At 27.5% G+C, this 17267-nt stretch overlaps 1 protein-coding gene across 1 annotated transcript; it reads right to left on the minus strand.

The window, feature by feature from the left end:
- Nucleotides 1-6157: 6157 nt before the first annotated feature.
- LOC132949450 (kelch-like protein 17) lies at nt 6158-11833 on the minus strand. The gene is made up of 11 exons (XM_061020345.1): nt 11462-11833; nt 10843-10956; nt 10527-10758; nt 10277-10455; nt 8337-8430; nt 8040-8196; nt 7873-7976; nt 7397-7735; nt 7183-7305; nt 6639-6894; nt 6158-6579 (listed from the first exon to the last, which is right to left on the minus strand). Exons 1-11 carry the CDS (start codon nt 11488-11490, stop codon nt 6380-6382), a joined length of 1827 nt encoding a protein of 608 aa, XP_060876328.1. The 5' UTR covers nt 11491-11833; the 3' UTR covers nt 6158-6379.
- Between the last annotated feature and the right edge of the window lie 5434 nt (nt 11834-17267).

Below are 17267 nucleotides of genomic sequence, written 5' to 3' on the forward strand. Positions count from 1 at the left end.
GTCTATGGCAAATTTTGTAAATTAATTAGTGTTCAAGTTTTGATTTAATGTTAAGTACCTACTATATAAGCATCATATTTTATTTGTTAATTGTTACTTATTTAAAAAAAGAAAGTTATTTTTATTATTTTTTATTAAAATACTATTAAATTTTGTTAAACTTTTTCCACTCACTAATACAATTTTTTTTTATATATAAGCCTAATACACTTTCAAATAAAACTAGTTTGAAAAAAAAAATGATATTTTTTATTCCTTATTATTATGTATAGGTTCTGTTAAAGTTTTATATTTTATATTTTTTGCAGTTACCTATTTGACTATTACATGATTATGCTTTTATTTTACAATTATATTAATATTTTTTGCCTTTAAAATCGGGCAATTATTGAATTTTTCATAGAAACTTTAAATACTTAGATAAATCAAGAAACAATATGGACATGTGGTATAAAATTAATATACATTTTTTTTTGATATAAAAGCTTATACTCGTGAACATGAGATCAAAAAAAAACTTGAATATTTAAGTTAAGTCGTTTTAAGTGATAAAATCTGATATGTTTTGATCCCAATAAATACACGATAGTCATTGTCATAAATTCTTCCGCGTATACCCTCCAGTTTTTTTACCAAAATACCACTGTCTACTTTATAAGCTTTTTTTTTACCAAATGTTTAAATGTTTCTTACGAAAATCGTTTGAAGGACTTGTTCAAAAAATTAAAAAAAGTTGTATCAACAGTGACAAGACACATTTTAAATTGTTCATTATTAAATTTGATTTCATATCCAAAGGTGGGCATTAACTAGTTAGTTAATTTTCTAATCAACTTGTGAATTTAACTAGTTTAATTGACAGTTTAAATAACTTAGCTTTCCTCAGTTTGTTTAAAAACAATCAGCATCAAGTTAAAAATTTTTGAAATTTTTCGTTTTTATGGTTTCATACGTAAATATTAATACTAAAATAAAAGGTAAAAATAAAAATAAAATAATCCAATACTATAATAATACAAACATTTCTGTTATTTTTCTAGATAAAATAATTTTGTAAATGGATTTTTGTTATAATAGGTTAGATACGCATAATTGATAATAAGTATTATATGACCTTAAATTTTTATTTGGTATACTAAAATTAATATTTATTAATTTATTTATTGTGATGTGTAGAACGTAGGTATTTAAATAGGTATTTAATAATCATGTAAAGTAAAATAGGTATAATTACTGTACATTACAATGAAAGTTCAATAACATTGTTTATTATAATAATTTAGGAAATTAGAAAGAACGCAGTCATTATTTATTAGATCCGCATACTAACTAAAAAAAGTATATTAACTTTTTTTTAAACTGAGTCAAGTTAATATTTTGTCCCTATCAACTTTTAACATATCGAGTTAAATGTATGATTTCTTAACTGTTAACTGTCAACTTATCGATCTTATCCTCGCTTAACTGAACTTAGCTTGAGTTAATTGTTTTCATTAATTTACCCATCTTTGTTCATATCCGATGGATATACATGTTCAAATAGATGGATTAAATATTTTATTAAATATTATAATACATAATATGCTTATTATTATGAGTAAATTAGATTTTTATCCTGATCCTATGGACCAAGAAAACATCTAATAAAATATCTTTTGAAAAACTCGGAAAACATTCTGAAACAGATTAAACAATTTAAAGCTTTCTATTGAAATTGCAGAGAGGTTAATTAGTCTATTGAATGTATTATAAAAAAATTATAATCGACTAATTTTATAAGTAATACCATCGATTATGAATACTAGTACCTATTTATAATACTAGTTATACCAATAGATTCCGTAAGATTTAAAGGGTGTTTATAGTTTACTTTTTCTACACCCAGGTAGCTAAAATACTGAAACGGTTAACCTTATTAGTATCAAAAACCAAATGCAAAAAATCATTTTTTGATTCAGAACTATTGTAATAGGTATCACACTATGAAATTTTTGTTTGCTAAATCACATATTATAAAATCTGCCAGTGTGATGATGGTGTGATGCGAACCGACTGTGTTTTACCTTACTTAATCTTCCTAGGTACCCAATGGCCAATCCTATACCATATGGTTATTTAAAAATAAATTTTCCATAATTTTGAAATTGAACTCTTAAACCTTTCAAAATTAGGTTTTAGATTCTGAGCGGAACAATGAATATTGTATTGATTTTACAAAGATGCGTGTATTTTATGTAAATTATAGGTAGGTGTACATACACGATTTATATTTTAAAAATTGGATTTATTCTCAGTACTTATCAAAATTAAAAATAGTCAGGATAAACAACATCCCACCTCACATAATTCAAAATTCTAGATATACCGCTGTACCAAAGAATATAAGTAGTGAAAGAAGATATCAAAAATAATAAGGTATCAACTTAGTTTTTGTTTTTTTAATGTGGTCACCTTAATGTGATTGAATATTGCTGGGTGGTATAGATTATAGGCTATAAAAGCTATACTCCGTTCACGTTATAGAATACCTTACTTGTATCGATTATTAGAAGTTATATTGTGATACTAGTGATGTAAGTTGAAACTAAAAATTACAAAATTAAGAAATACGACTAGGTATATTATAAAAACTATATTAATAATTAAATTATTAGGAAAATAATAATTAATTATTTCTAGAGGACGCTATACGCAGCTCATGTGGTGTCTCCGTCTTTCAAATGTAAAACATAGAAAAACTGTTTTGCACGGGTAAGAATCATTCAGACTGTAGTCCAAGCTAAGCAACCAGATTTTCACACTATAAAGAGGAGAACATATTTAACTGTGTAACGTTGATTTTATTTTTTCGATATCAGAACTAAAAAATAAGTTATTCAAGATCGAAAAACTCAAAAATAATACATTTTTTAACAATAAAAACTTTTATCGTATTTGTGATATCGAAAAATTAAAAACAACGTTGCAGTCAATTTTCTCTTCTTTCTAGTGTGAACATTTGGTTGCTTAACTTGGACTACAGTCTGAGTGGTTCTTACCCGCGCAAAACAGTTTTGTTATATTCTATATATTTTATAAGACGGGAACAACACATGCGGGTGTAGAGTCCTCTTAAAAACTAAAAAACGATGATAATATGAAAATATGATAAATGGCCAGTGTTGAAATAAAAAGTAACGTCAGAGCAAAAACCAAAAACCAAAAATATGATTAAAATATTAAAAACCGTAAATATAAGCCAACATATTATCAACAAACGCCGATTATCAAATTTATATATTGAATAATGGTAGAGTTTTATTATTATGTAACCCGTTCAGACGTTCTAATTTGAAGTTCGAAGAATCGGGCTGATATTGGAATTTGGAAATAACGTTGAAAAACTAAACAGTGCACTCAGTGCAGTCTTATTAATATTATACTCATATTATAAAAATATACACAACCACATTAATATATTATCAGCTCGTTAATAGACATAGCCGTATAATAGACGTCATACGATTCAATCGATTCGCATACGTTATTGATACTGCAAATTGTTAAGTGTGAATTTCTGGAGTTTTTTTCCGATTTAATTACAATACATTATATATATAATCATGTTCTTAAATGGTTTTATGTACAGGCATAATGGGAAAAAAATGGACCTAACCTAACCTTTAAATAGGTCTTTTAGTACTTATCAACACTGGTTACAACCACGAATTAAGATATACTGGATACGGAACGGAGCAGGTTATCAGTTTATAAAATGAAACTGAAAAGTGCTAAGACAATCAGCAAGCTGCTGTGTCAAGAATACTAGCGCTCTCTAGTTATATTATACTCTCTAGTTGTATTAAATTCCCGCACTTTTTTTGAAAATATATTATATATATTATTGTATTTGATTTGTGTCACAAAAAATGTGGGCAAGAGTCAAAATATTTTGAAATTTATAATATGATGTATTTTAAAATACTAATACAAACATCTAAATAAAATTTAAAATATTTGTGGCTAAGTTTTTTAGTTGCATAAAAAAAACTAAATCTATTTGGTCGAAAACTGCTTCTGCCTAAAAATCCGAGTCAATTACGACCACTCAAAAGTACCAACTAGATTATCTTTCCCACCAGAAAATATTATGCAGTTTAAAATAGAAGTATTATTTTTATTAGCATAAATGTTTACTGCAGATAGAAAAAAAACACTCATCATTGTAAAATAAATGTTTTTAAAATAGCATAATATAGGCATATATATATACATATATATTATAAGTTGTTTAAAATAAAATAATGTATTTTTTTGATAACAATAAGAGGTAGTTAGTTCTTATAACACGTGATTACAAATTGTTAATGATAATTTGCATTTTCTCATTATTTTATTAAATATTTTTAAACATATTTTATAGGTATACATTTATACGTTTACCATGGTAAGGGAGAACAAATGTTGTATACAAAACTGTCCAGGGTTACATAAATCTAGGTTTAGTGTCCCATAATGTTCCTTAAATGAATGGCAAGAAGCAATTGGAACATCTTTAACCAAAAGATCAAGAATTTGTGGAGCTAATTTTTCTAAAAATGATATTCACAATACTTGGACTTCCGGCGAAGGGTCAAATCAGTATTAGGTAAGTTGTAAGTTTAATTTTTGATTATAATCATTGTCCTAACATAATATAGTATATTTAGTTATTAGTTAAATAGATCCATGACAACAAAATATAAATACCTACACTTTATATTACAAAATGTCTTAAGTCATATGAAGTTATGTCTAGAATTGTGATAATGTTTGTATTGGCGTTGAATATTCTGTGTCTTTAGTTAGTACGTAGGTACCTAACTTATTATTATTAATTTTGAATTAATAATAAATATTATTTGATTTTCAAAGTATTTTTTTTCAGTCGAACCTTCCCTGACATCTTCCTAATTAAACATTTAAACTTATGAATTTATTACGTACAAATCAAAACATTTCTAGACTAAAAAATGGTTGATTTGTTTATATTTATATTATAATATGGTTCAAAACTTCAAAATAATTATATTTATTTATGTGGTATATTTCAGATCTTAAACTAAATAGCTAGGTAGGCAGTTAATATTAACCTCAAAAATATATTTTCAATTTATCAAAAAGTCATGTTAGGAGGCACTCTTTGTGCCTTCCATTTAAGATGAAATTATATGTTCCCAACTGTCAGTAATTTTGTCAATAATAAATCATTTGTAGGAGATGTAAAAAAAACCGAAGTTAATTCGACCATTTTGTAATTAGAAATACCTATGTTGAGAATCATTGGTTTATGGTATTATAAATTCCGTAATTTTACTTTCCGCAAAATTACGGTCCGTGATGACGTGATGTTACGTTCCTGGATAATACAGTCCAGGGAATTACTATCCATGATATTACATTCCGCATTTTTCTGGTTCCGTAATCATATGTTCCAAATTATTTTTTTCCGCATTTTTCAGGTTCCGTAAATTTACGTTCCGCGACATTATGGTTTGAACAACTTAATTCCGTTATTTTACGCTCCGCAGTATTACGGTCCGTAATTTTACTTTCCGTATTTTTTATCATTCCGGTCAATTATTTTCCTTAAAATTACGGCCTCCCGATTTACCCTCACACGCAAATTCACATTGATGTGATATGTTGTAAGGCATTCAAACAATTAGGCTTAGCACATCACGCGAATTCAAACTTTTAGAAGCTATCGGCTATCAAGGCTCTATATTGCACACTTTGCACTTACCTATGTCCTTTACTCTGAAATGGTAGACATCTGTGGGATCCATTTACTGTATACAGCTATAACAGGGTTGAAAGAATTCAGAGACGATTCTGTCTGGACTTAATATCCCTTGTTACTACAAGACTACATCCCTGCTCAAGATTTTCTCAAACTCTGAAATCTTGTTGTTTGCAGACTTGTGACAAATCTTGAATTCATTTCCAACCTCTATATGTTAAAATTGACTCTCCAACACTTCTACAGGGCTAGATATAAATAATGTAACTTCTAGCTACAACCCAACTTCTCCGATAAACTATTTTGACAATTCACCAATCCAGCTTATCCACACCGCAAACCATTAGCCCAACTTTTTCACTTCATAACTAGTGCATAATATATGTTCATTTGTGTATTTTGTATAAACCAATCTGTTTATCATTATTCATTAAATATTTTAATAACCTCATTGTTTTATGGGCTTGTTCCGTATTTATAAAGAAAATATAATTTTGAATTTACGAAAACAAAGTATATATTGTAATGTATTAATCAGTGTTTTTAAAATATACGGTTAAATTTAATAGTAAAATTTAAAAAAATAATAACAATAGAGTTTAATATTAAACAATGTAATCAATCAATTAACTTAAAAATTTCACTTTTAAGGTGTAGTTTGACATTGAACGCATTGCAGGCACCATACATATTGAGAGAGTTCAGTACTGTTGACGACAAAACTGACCATGTCTTTTTGAAAGGACAAAACACTTCGATTGTAAAATTGCTGTGAATACCTCCAAACACATACATTTTTCCATTCACAGCCACAGCACCTATTGAATAATTTACATAGCTTTATACTTTAGTTTATTTCAACAATATATCTATTTACCTGCATGGGACCTAGCATGGTTTAACTTGGTCACTTCTTCCCAAGAGTCAGTTGATGGATCATATTTTTCCACCAGAGACAAACTACGATTACCAATAAATTCTTTTCCTCCTATAGCATACATACAACCATTCAATGCACAAAGGGCCGGGGCAACTCTACCATGTAACATTGGTGCTACATTTTTCCAAATATTAGTTTTAGGGTCAAACTGTTCTACGAACTTAACTTCGCGATATTCAAAATATCCTCCAACCTAAAAATGTACAAAATTAATAAAACCTCTCTAAAAATTAAAAAAGAAAACAATGCAGATTGTCTCAAGTGGAATTACTTTTTATATAATTTTGATAAATTGTTGTTTTATTTAGTGTATTTATACATTATAATTTAAATGATGTTATAACATACCTTTCTATTCATGAATGATTATTATTCATGTTGTTTAAAATAGTAATTTCTGTTTCACAAAATATACATGTAAATTAAATTTATGTGACACACTTACACCCACATAATATATATATTATAATCATCAACTTACAGCATATATAAATCCATTGAGAGCAGTAACTGCATAATCAATTCGATATTTATTATTTAAAGAATTCATTTTAAACCATTTATCACGTTCAATATTATAGTATTCACTATCATTAGAATCTACCTGCAAATAATATTAACCAAATAAATAAGTAGATAATTATAAAATATAATATTTAATATAGTACTAATAATCAATTTGTAATTTACTGTACCACATAAATACGAATACCAATCTGTACAATATTTGATTTAGAATGACTTTTATGCATTTGTTGAATTGGTGTCCAATTTTTTGTGCTTACGTCAAAAATATGAGCGGATTTAAGGTAACATAGTGGATTATAATGGTAATAATTTTCATTACGATAAGGAAAATAATCGTCATTCCTCTCAATACCGCCAAGATCGAATAAGCGACCATCATCGAGTAAATAAGTTTCACCATTACTATTTAGTGGTATAATCGTTGGTATAGTTCTGCACTGATTTGTGATTATGTTAAATAAAAGAGGAAGATGATGTTTGGCTCTTTTGCCCATAATCACAACATACTGTAACAAGTAAAATTAATCTATTGTTTATTTCTTAACACTATGGTATATTATTTTATCAATTTAGAAAAAATTCATAACAAACAATTATAATAAATAATTTTCTAAATAATAATAATACAACCTAAAATTTTTACTTCTGAATAATTTTGGCGATATTGAGTACGGATAGAATGTGGTGCTTCTAACTCAGTACCAAAGACTGTATGGACAGCATATGTTTCATCTAAATATTTTATACCTACCAACATAATATATATATAAGAAATGAAAAAAATCAAGCATAAAAATATTATATACTTACAATTGTTATTTAACTTCAAAAGCGGTTCTTTATCAACCGTACACTCAAAAAATGTCTGGGAAATAATTGGTAACCGAACGTATTCCATTAAGTCTGGTAAATGTTTATTACGATTTTCTATATCATACTTGACCCATTTCATTACAGATTTATACACCTATTAATAATTGAAACATTATTTATAATTATTTAAAATATAAAATTGTATACATCATGTTTACTACAATCAAACAATTTAAAAAGGAAAATAAAGAAAAAATTCAATAAAAATGCACAATAATAGAATAATATACTTGCCTTTTCTTCATTTGCACACAGATCTTCACTTGTAATCATTTGTAATATTTGATCAAAAGTAATCAGCAAAAATTCTTCATTTTTGTATACTTGACTGTAAAATTATTTTAGATAATGAATTTTTAAAATAATGCTGTACATTTATAAGGAAAGTTTTATAAAATATTTTTAAATACTTGTAATAAAGGTAGGTTAGGTTAGGTTAACAAAATACTTTTGTTGATAAAGGTAGATAAACTTATGGATAATCTTGTATTACATTTTCAAATCTTAGATTTAAAAAGAAAATTTTTCATGAATTTCTAACTCAAAATAAATTGCAAATTTTCGTCATTTTTACGTATTTTGTCAATATTTGAACTTTAGATTAAAAAAAAATTGTGACAATGGATTTTTAATTTTTTTCATCTGCCTTTGAAACAATATACTAGGAGCCTTATATTACATTTTTAAGCTTTTTTAACCAACAAATAAAATTTTATTGGTATTCATAGAAAAAAAAAATTAAAAAATTAAAACTGAAAATGTTTGTAAACAGCTCAAAATAAGTCAAAATGTTATGGTCAATAGAAAATGCAATCATAAACATTCAGTCAACATTTCGTGTCCTGTTTTAGAGTTACACCAAAAACCAAAATCGATTTTCTCGAAAACAGATTTTGCGTAAAAATTCCCGTTTTTCCTTAATTTTTCTTTTGTTTTTCACGTCGCTTTTGAAACTACTGGGAAATTTTTACTTTTGACCCCCCAAAGTACCAACTAGATTCACTTTCCTATCAGAAAAGTTACTGTTGAAGAAAATTCAAGCACTTTTACTGTCCTAAAAGGTGATGACAGACACAAAAATAAAAAAAAAAAAACACACATTATTGTAAAATTAATACATTCATCGCTTCGCTCTGACGGAGTGGCCGAGCGGACTAAGGCATCGGCTGCGACGCAGCCGGCCCGAGTTCGATACCTTAGCCGCGGGCGGCATTTTTCTTCGGACAAGTCACGGTGTCCGGAGAACAAGTGCCGCCGTCCCCCACCCGGGCATGGCAGATACCTACGGGTGCCCAATCAAAAATTCTGCCAAACTATACACATACGTGTTCCTCCCCCTACCGACTTAATAACCTACAATAAAAACCAAAAATAGCTAATGGCCTCAGCTGCCGGGCTCAAGATCAATAAAAAAAAAAAAATACATTCATCGCTTCGCTCAGAATCTAAAATTCTCAGTAGTTTTCAAAAACGTCAGCAAAAAAAAAAATTAGTTATTTAGGTAAATGAAGAATAACAATTTTAACTATTTTGTTGTAATTTAAAAATATTATTTGTGGGTAAGTACTTGAAACTTTTAAAGTATGTTATTATATTTAATACACACAATGACATTTTCAAATGCAATGTTTTTAGAAAAAAAAAAATTCAACATTTCAACCTATTGTATACCTAATAAATAAATAAATAAATAACTTTAATAGTTATATCATAAAATACACTTAGAAATATAGGCTGTCTTTGCTCAGGATTGTTTTTTTTTTTATACAATGATATTATATCATTGAATTTAACTTAACTTTAGCACATCCATCGTAGTGACTCACACGAACCCTAATGTACAGGAGTGATACCCACTGGTCCACCTTTAACACCTAAGGTTTGAAAATTATGAACAATGTTCCATGTCTTACTTACAAAACTAACAAAAAAAGTTTGGGAGCAATTTCATTCCACAAATATGTTGAAAGTATAAATGTTTGCTAAATTCTCATCAAATTTTAAATTTTTGTTGCAATTCAAAAATATTGATTTAAGAACCTTGAAACTTTCTACTGTTACTTCAATTAACATTTTCTATACTCAATGTTAATTTGAAATTATTTAGACTAAATTTGATTGTTAACAAAGGATTTTAGGGTTGTTTTAAAAACTTGAATGTTTAGTACACTTACCTAAAGTGAACTAAAGCATAACTCAAACAGAATGTATAAAAATTACTTAATCCAAGACATTCAGCCATTTCTTTCATACCTAAACAATTTGCGGGATCAATTCTTGATTTAATATAATCAATGCATTCACTGCGAATTGTTTCGTCCAATTGTAACAAACAGATTCCATTTAAAATTTCCTACAAGACAAGTTTGAAAAAAAAAATGTACTAGATTATATTTATAAATTAAAAGTTGAATATTAATTTACTTGGACATTTTGTACATTTACAGCTAACTCAGACGTATAAATAAAGTCAATTAACAAACTCAATGCATATGGATCTAATTCTTGAATCTGGATTTCCAATTCCTTGGATTCTTTAAATTGACTATTAAACATAATATTAAAATATTCGCTGTTAGCTGCCAGAACAACTTTATGAGCCCATATTTCTTCACCATTTTTTGCAATGATTTTTATATCACATAATTGTTCATTCCTACAATGGACAAATTTAATTAGTAAAATGAAAACAACACATATGAATATATTTATTATTTTATAATTAACTATAAAAAATTACCTTCTCATTTCATTAAAATTCTTGTAACATACACCGTTTGGTATTTTTAGTAATACATTAGTTTCTACTTCTTCATTGACATTTGCTGTATTTTCTACGTCTTGAGAAGAAAGTCTAAAACCATGGTAAAATGACAAGTAGTTAAAAATCAAAATAATCAAGTTTTTGTAGGGTTAAGAATTTTGATGAAATAAACTTGGTAAACATGAAACTAACAGATAGCCAGAAGGGTAACATACAATTATTATTTATCTATTTTCTTCACATCAAAAATCTTATTATTATTTAATACCTATCATAACAAAATGATATATATATATATTGGTAACTATAAATATTTGTTTTAATTGTCTATGTACTAAAATAATGGATGTACAAACTTGTAATAACAAGTCGTATGTTGACACATTTTAAATGTAATAATAATTCATGGAAGCGAATGTAGGTACCTAAAATTGATTTATAAACCTTCATAAAGTTAAAATGTGTCTGATAAATTGTGAGTTATAACTATAGTCTATAATCAAGGGGTACAACTAAAATATATTAAGATACTATTATAATTATTGATTTTATAATATTATAACCTCTGCCACTGTTTTTGCAACCGACATTTTACCTTATTCTTTTTGATTCCGGAGTGGCCATTTTTTTTTCTATGTCCGTCTTGTACGACAGTAATTATTGTTTTCAACACGGCAGACGGAAGTGTTTCATGGCATTTTATTGCGGTGGATGGAACCGAAATCGAAAACGCTTCCGTCGGCTAGTGTTGTTGGAGCGGAATGCATGAATCTCATAGTAAACAATGAATGGAACTATCATAGATAAGTAGGTAATTAATACTATATTATAATTAATATTGTTCAGGCTAGGGTTTTCAACGTAGGTATTCGCCGTAATGCTGTATTCGTTAATTTATAAATTATAATTCGAACGACGAGAACGACAAAAATAATGTTGTTGTTATCAATTTATCATGACTAAAATATAAAGTTTATTTAGATACGGTTGCTGTGTTGATTGTGTGATTACGGTGATAATACATTTTCCACCACCTTAGATCCACCACGGACTAAGATATCTGATATCAATACACCTTGGTCCGTGTTTTTCTTAGATCAGTATAATATACTATATTATGATCTAGGGTGTTTTCCACTGTGCTCACTGCTTAGATAAGATAAGAATTATAGCTGATATTATGTGAATCAGTGGTAGAGATGGGATAGTGTTTGGAAGGGATGAGTTCCAAAAGGAACGAATTTCTTTTTAAAGAACGGCACGATTAACGAATTCCTTTTTATAAAAAAAGAACGAGGAAATGAACTAATTCTTTTTTTCAAGGAAAAATAACAAAATTGTTCGTTCCTTTCTAGTTCCAATAATTTACACGGATAATTATGTAAATAATTGAAATAAACATTGTTTTTAATGTGTATAATGTTTTGCTAATTAGTGATCGTTATCGAGTATCGACGTTAAGAGTTAAGACAATCGGCATACGTTAGCCAACAATTTAATTTTGAAGAAAATCTAAAAATAGAATTATAAAATATGTACCTACTGTTATAAACCCATTTCATTAGTAATATAAGTATTTGTAATATAAGCATTTCTTTGACATATAAATGTAACTATGTATCTGCCGTAGGAACGAGCACGGCCGGCGTATAATATGGTATTCCGCTGCATGGGAACTTTTGAGCCACAGCGGGCCCACCCGACCACGCTCGTCCCCAAGAAGAGTCAGTCGTTGTCAGTCCAACAGAGCCTCCACAAATCCGTGTATTTTTGTATTAACATAGTGTTCAAATAAAGTATAGTGGTTAACTACCTCACTGCGTGTTTCATTTATTTAGTTGTGTAGACGTATATAACACTACCTATACTTGTAGTTATAATATATATTATAATTAAAAAGGTGGATAAGTGGATGTCGCTCTGCTGTACAGTAGGTTACAAGTGGATCACTGCAGTAATGGATGGTGTTAAATTTGAATTCAATGATATAATATCATTCTATAAGAAAAACGATTCTGAGCGAAAACGGTCAGTCAGCCTATGATATTACCAAGTATATTTGATGATATTATTTTGAATAAAGTAATTTATATATAACCTATTTACGTGGAGCCTTGTTTTAAATTTTCAATCCTTAGCCATAAAAGTTAAACATTTTATACATTTTTAACTACAAAATAATTAATAAATTATAAATTTGATAAATGTTGTCAAAATTTGAACTTTAAATGCTTATAAAAAAAAACTGTGTCTATGTATTTTTAATATTTTTCAACTGCTATTAGAACGATATATCAGGAGCCTTATATTAAATTTTCACGCTTTTTTACCCAACAAATAAAAATTTATTGATATTTATAGGAAAAAAAACTAAAAAAATTGAAAACTGACAATTTCCGTAAACAGCTCAAAAAGAGTCAAAATATTTTCAACATTTTATGGTGTATAGAAAATGCTAATATAAACATTGAGTGAAATTTTCAAGTATCTACAGTCATTCGTTTTTTAATTACAATAAAATAAGAAAATAGTTACATGAGAAATCTAGTAAATATCAAATGTTGTAAAAATATAAATTTCGGACGCTCATAAAAATTTAATTTAAGTTTCTTCTAAACATTTTTTTTTTTGAAAAAGGTAGACAAACTTATGAGTAATCTTATATTACATTTTCAAATCTTAGATTTAAAAAGAAAAATTTTTATGAATTCTCATCAAAATAATTTGCTATTTTTCGTGATTTTTCCGTATTTTGTCAAAATTTGAACTTTAAATGCTTATAATTAAAAACTGTGACTAAGGATTTTTAATTTTTTTCATCTGCCTTTGAAACAATAACCTAGGAGCCTTCTATTAAATTTTCAAGCTTTTTTACTCAACAGATAAAATTTTATTGATATTTATAGAAAAAAAAACTAAAAAAATTGAAAACTGACAATGGCCGTAAACAGCTCAAAAAGAGTCAAAATATTTTCAAAATTTTATGGTGTATAAAAAATGCTAATATAAACATTCAGTCAAAATGTCATGTCCCTACGGTCATTTGTTTTAGAGTTACACCAAAAACCAAAATCGATTTTCTCGAAAACAGATTTTGCGTAAAAATTCCCGTTTTTCCTTAATTTTTCTTTTGTTTTTCACGTCGCTTGTGAAAACTACTGGGAAATTTTTACTTTTGATCCTCCAAAGTACCAACTAGATTCACTTTCCTATCAGAAAAGTTACTATTGAAGAAAATCCAAGCACTTTTACTGTCCTAAAAGGTGATGACAGACACAAAAATAAAAAAAAAATAAAAAAAAAAACACACATCATTGTAGAATCAATACATTCATCGCTTCGCTCAGAATCTAAAATGGAACTCGTTCATTTTCCTCGAATTTTTTTTTTTTTTTTAAGGAACAAGAAACGGAACGAATTTCTTTTTATAAGGAACTTGCCAAACACTGAGATGAGTGAGATGGGATGATTCGGTCATTTGAGTGATTCGAATCAGTAAAATGATTCGGTCATTTGATTTGTTCATTCAATATTTCGGTCACTATCGTCAACGGGCGATTCGTAGAGAGGGGATGGTTCGGTAATTGGTACTTCGGTGACTCGAGTGATTCGAAATTCGAATCAGTCAAATACCGATATAATGTTATCTAGTTATGTCAAAATTACAATTAAGTTTTTTTTATTTCTTTATATTTTCAAAGGCTGGCTTGGTGTTAACGAATAGGAGGTCACGACTAAACACAGATAAATTTGAAAAATTATTATTTGTAAATTACAATACAGAATAGATTTGACATTTTTGTTATTATTTTGTTATTATTTTTCAGACGATTTTTTTGACAATTTGACATTTATTATTGTAAATATCCTGAATAATAATAAAAAGTGACCGAATCGATATCCCATCTCTAAAGTCTAGTTAATTCATAAATTATAATTAGATTAGTTAATTACAATTTATCTAGAACAATAATATTTATTTTATTAATAATTAATAAAAAAAAAGTAACCGAATCATGCCATCTCTAGAGTCTAGTTAACGAGATAAGTGATATACCCCATTACAAAGGTTAGGTTAGGTTTCAGTTAGGTTAGGTTTAGAAAATGTAATATAAGATTACTCATAAGTTTGTCTACCTCTATAAAAAAAAAAATGTCTAGAAGAAACTTAAATTACATTTTTATGAGCGTCTGAAATTTATATTTTTACAACATTTGATATTTACTCGATTTCTAATACAACAATTTCCTTATTTTATTGTAATTAAAAAACGAATGACTGTAGATACTTGAAAATTTAAAACAAGGCTCCAATAGTAAATAGGTTATATTATATAAATTACTTTATTCACAATAATATCATCAAATATACTTGGTAATATCATAGGCTGACTGACCGTTTTCGCTCAGAATCGTTTTTCTTATAGAATGATATTATATCATTGAATTCAAATTTAACACCATCCATTACAGTGACCCACTTGTAACCTACTGTACAGCAGAGCGACATCCACTTATCCACCTTTTTTTTTTATTATTGTGTCTGTCATCACCTTTTAGGACAGTAAAAGTGCTTGGATTTTTTTCAACAGTAACTTTTCTGTTAGGAAAGTGAATCTAGTTGGTACTTTAGGGGGTCAAAAGTAAAAATTGTTTTTGAGAAAATCGATTTTGGTTTTTGGTGTAACTCTAAAACAAATGACCGTAGGGACATGAAATTTTGACTGAATATTTATGAATGCATTTTCTATAGACCATAAAATTTTGAAAATATTTTGATTTTTTTTGAGCTGCTTACGGACATTGTCAGTTTTAAATTTTTTTTAGTTTTTTTTTCTATAATTATCAATAAAATTTTATCTGTTGAGTAAAAAAGCTTGAAAATTTAATAGAAGGCTTCTAGGTTATTGTTTCAAAGGCAGATGAAAAAAATTAAAAATCCTTAGTCACAGTTTTTATTTATAAGCATTTAAAGTTCAAATTTTGACAAAATACGGAAAAATCACGAAAATTAGCAAATTATTTTAAGTTGAGAATTCATAAAAATTTTTCTTTTTAAATCTAAGATTTGAAAATGTAATATAAGATTACTCATAAGTTTGTCTACTTTATCAAAAAAAAAAAAGTCAACAAGAAACTTAAATTAAATTTTTATGAGCGTCTGAAATTTATATTTTTACAACATTTGATATTCACTCGTTTTCTCATGTAACAAATTTCTTATTTTATTGTAATTAAAAAACTAATGACTGTAGATACTTGAAAATTTCATTGAATGTTTATATTAGCATTTTCTATACACCATAAAATTTTAAAAATATTTTGACTCTTTGAGCTGTTTACGGACATTGTCAGTTTTCAATTTTTTTAGTTTTTTTTTCTATAAATATCAATAAAATTTTACTTGTTGGTTAAAAAAGCGTGAATATTTAATATAAGGCTCCTGATATTATATCGTTCTAATAGCAGTTGAAAAATATTAAAAATACATTAGTAAAATTTTTTTTTATAAGCATTTAAAATTCAAATTTTGACAACATTTATCAAATTTATAATTTATTAATTATTTTGTAGTTAAAAATGTATGAAATGTTTAACTTTTATTGCTAAGGATTGAAAAATTAATACAAGGCTCCACGTAAATAGGTTATATATAAATTACTTTATTCACAATAATATCATCAAATATACTTGGTAATATCATAGGCTGACTGACCGTTTTCGCTCAGAATCGTTTTTCTTATACAATGATATTATATCATTGAATTCAAATTTAACACCATCCATTACAGTGACCCACTTGTAACCTACTGTATAGCAGAGCGACATCCACTTATCCACCTTTTTTCGATTTTGTATATTATTATATCTAAAGAAGAATTATATTTATATACATATACTTATATATATATACATGTACAACTACAACAGGATCACAGCCAGAGTCAGAGTTCAGTGTCACGGGGTAACCGCTGTATAACCTCTCTTATCACTCCGGGAGAAGTGGGGTATCGCCACCACGATTTAAGAATCTTAAATCGTGATCGCCACAGAATAACATTAATAATCCAAACAATATCATGATTATAGTCCGTGATATTAAAATATATTAACGACAAGTGATTAAAACACTGCTAAACGTGGTAGATGGTAATAATTTTTTGAAAAAACTGTTCTTAGAACAGTTAGACCTTATTAGATACTTACTACCCATGGCTAAAAATATAGGTATGATCGCATTGAGACGCATTTTCGTTATAAGCTGCGCACGTACAATTATTGCATGTTTTAGCATGGAAAGGAATCTCAGCCAGCAGTGATTTTTGGATTTATTTAGCCAAGAAATTAATAATTTGTATGATTTTGTTAGCAAATAAATCGAAGTGATAAAATTCACTGCC

Source organism: Metopolophium dirhodum, chromosome 7 (genome assembly GCF_019925205.1).
Source record: "Metopolophium dirhodum isolate CAU chromosome 7, ASM1992520v1, whole genome shotgun sequence".
NCBI classification, from domain to species: domain Eukaryota; kingdom Metazoa; phylum Arthropoda; class Insecta; order Hemiptera; family Aphididae; genus Metopolophium; species Metopolophium dirhodum.

What these genes read in the sequence shown, in the direction of transcription:
- LOC132949450 (XM_061020345.1), bottom strand. Translation starts at nt 11,490, where the DNA reads ATGGCCACTCCGGAATCAAAAAGAATAAG. An exon ending in TATGCTTTAGTTCACTTTAG is followed by an intron (nt 8,431 to 10,276) that starts GTAAGTGTACTA and finishes ATAATTTTACAG; the next exon opens with TCAAGTATACAAAAATGAAG. An exon ending in ATCGCCAAAATTATTCAGAA is followed by an intron (nt 7,736 to 7,872) that starts GTAAAAATTTTA and finishes TACTTGTTACAG; the next exon opens with TATGTTGTGATTATGGGCAA.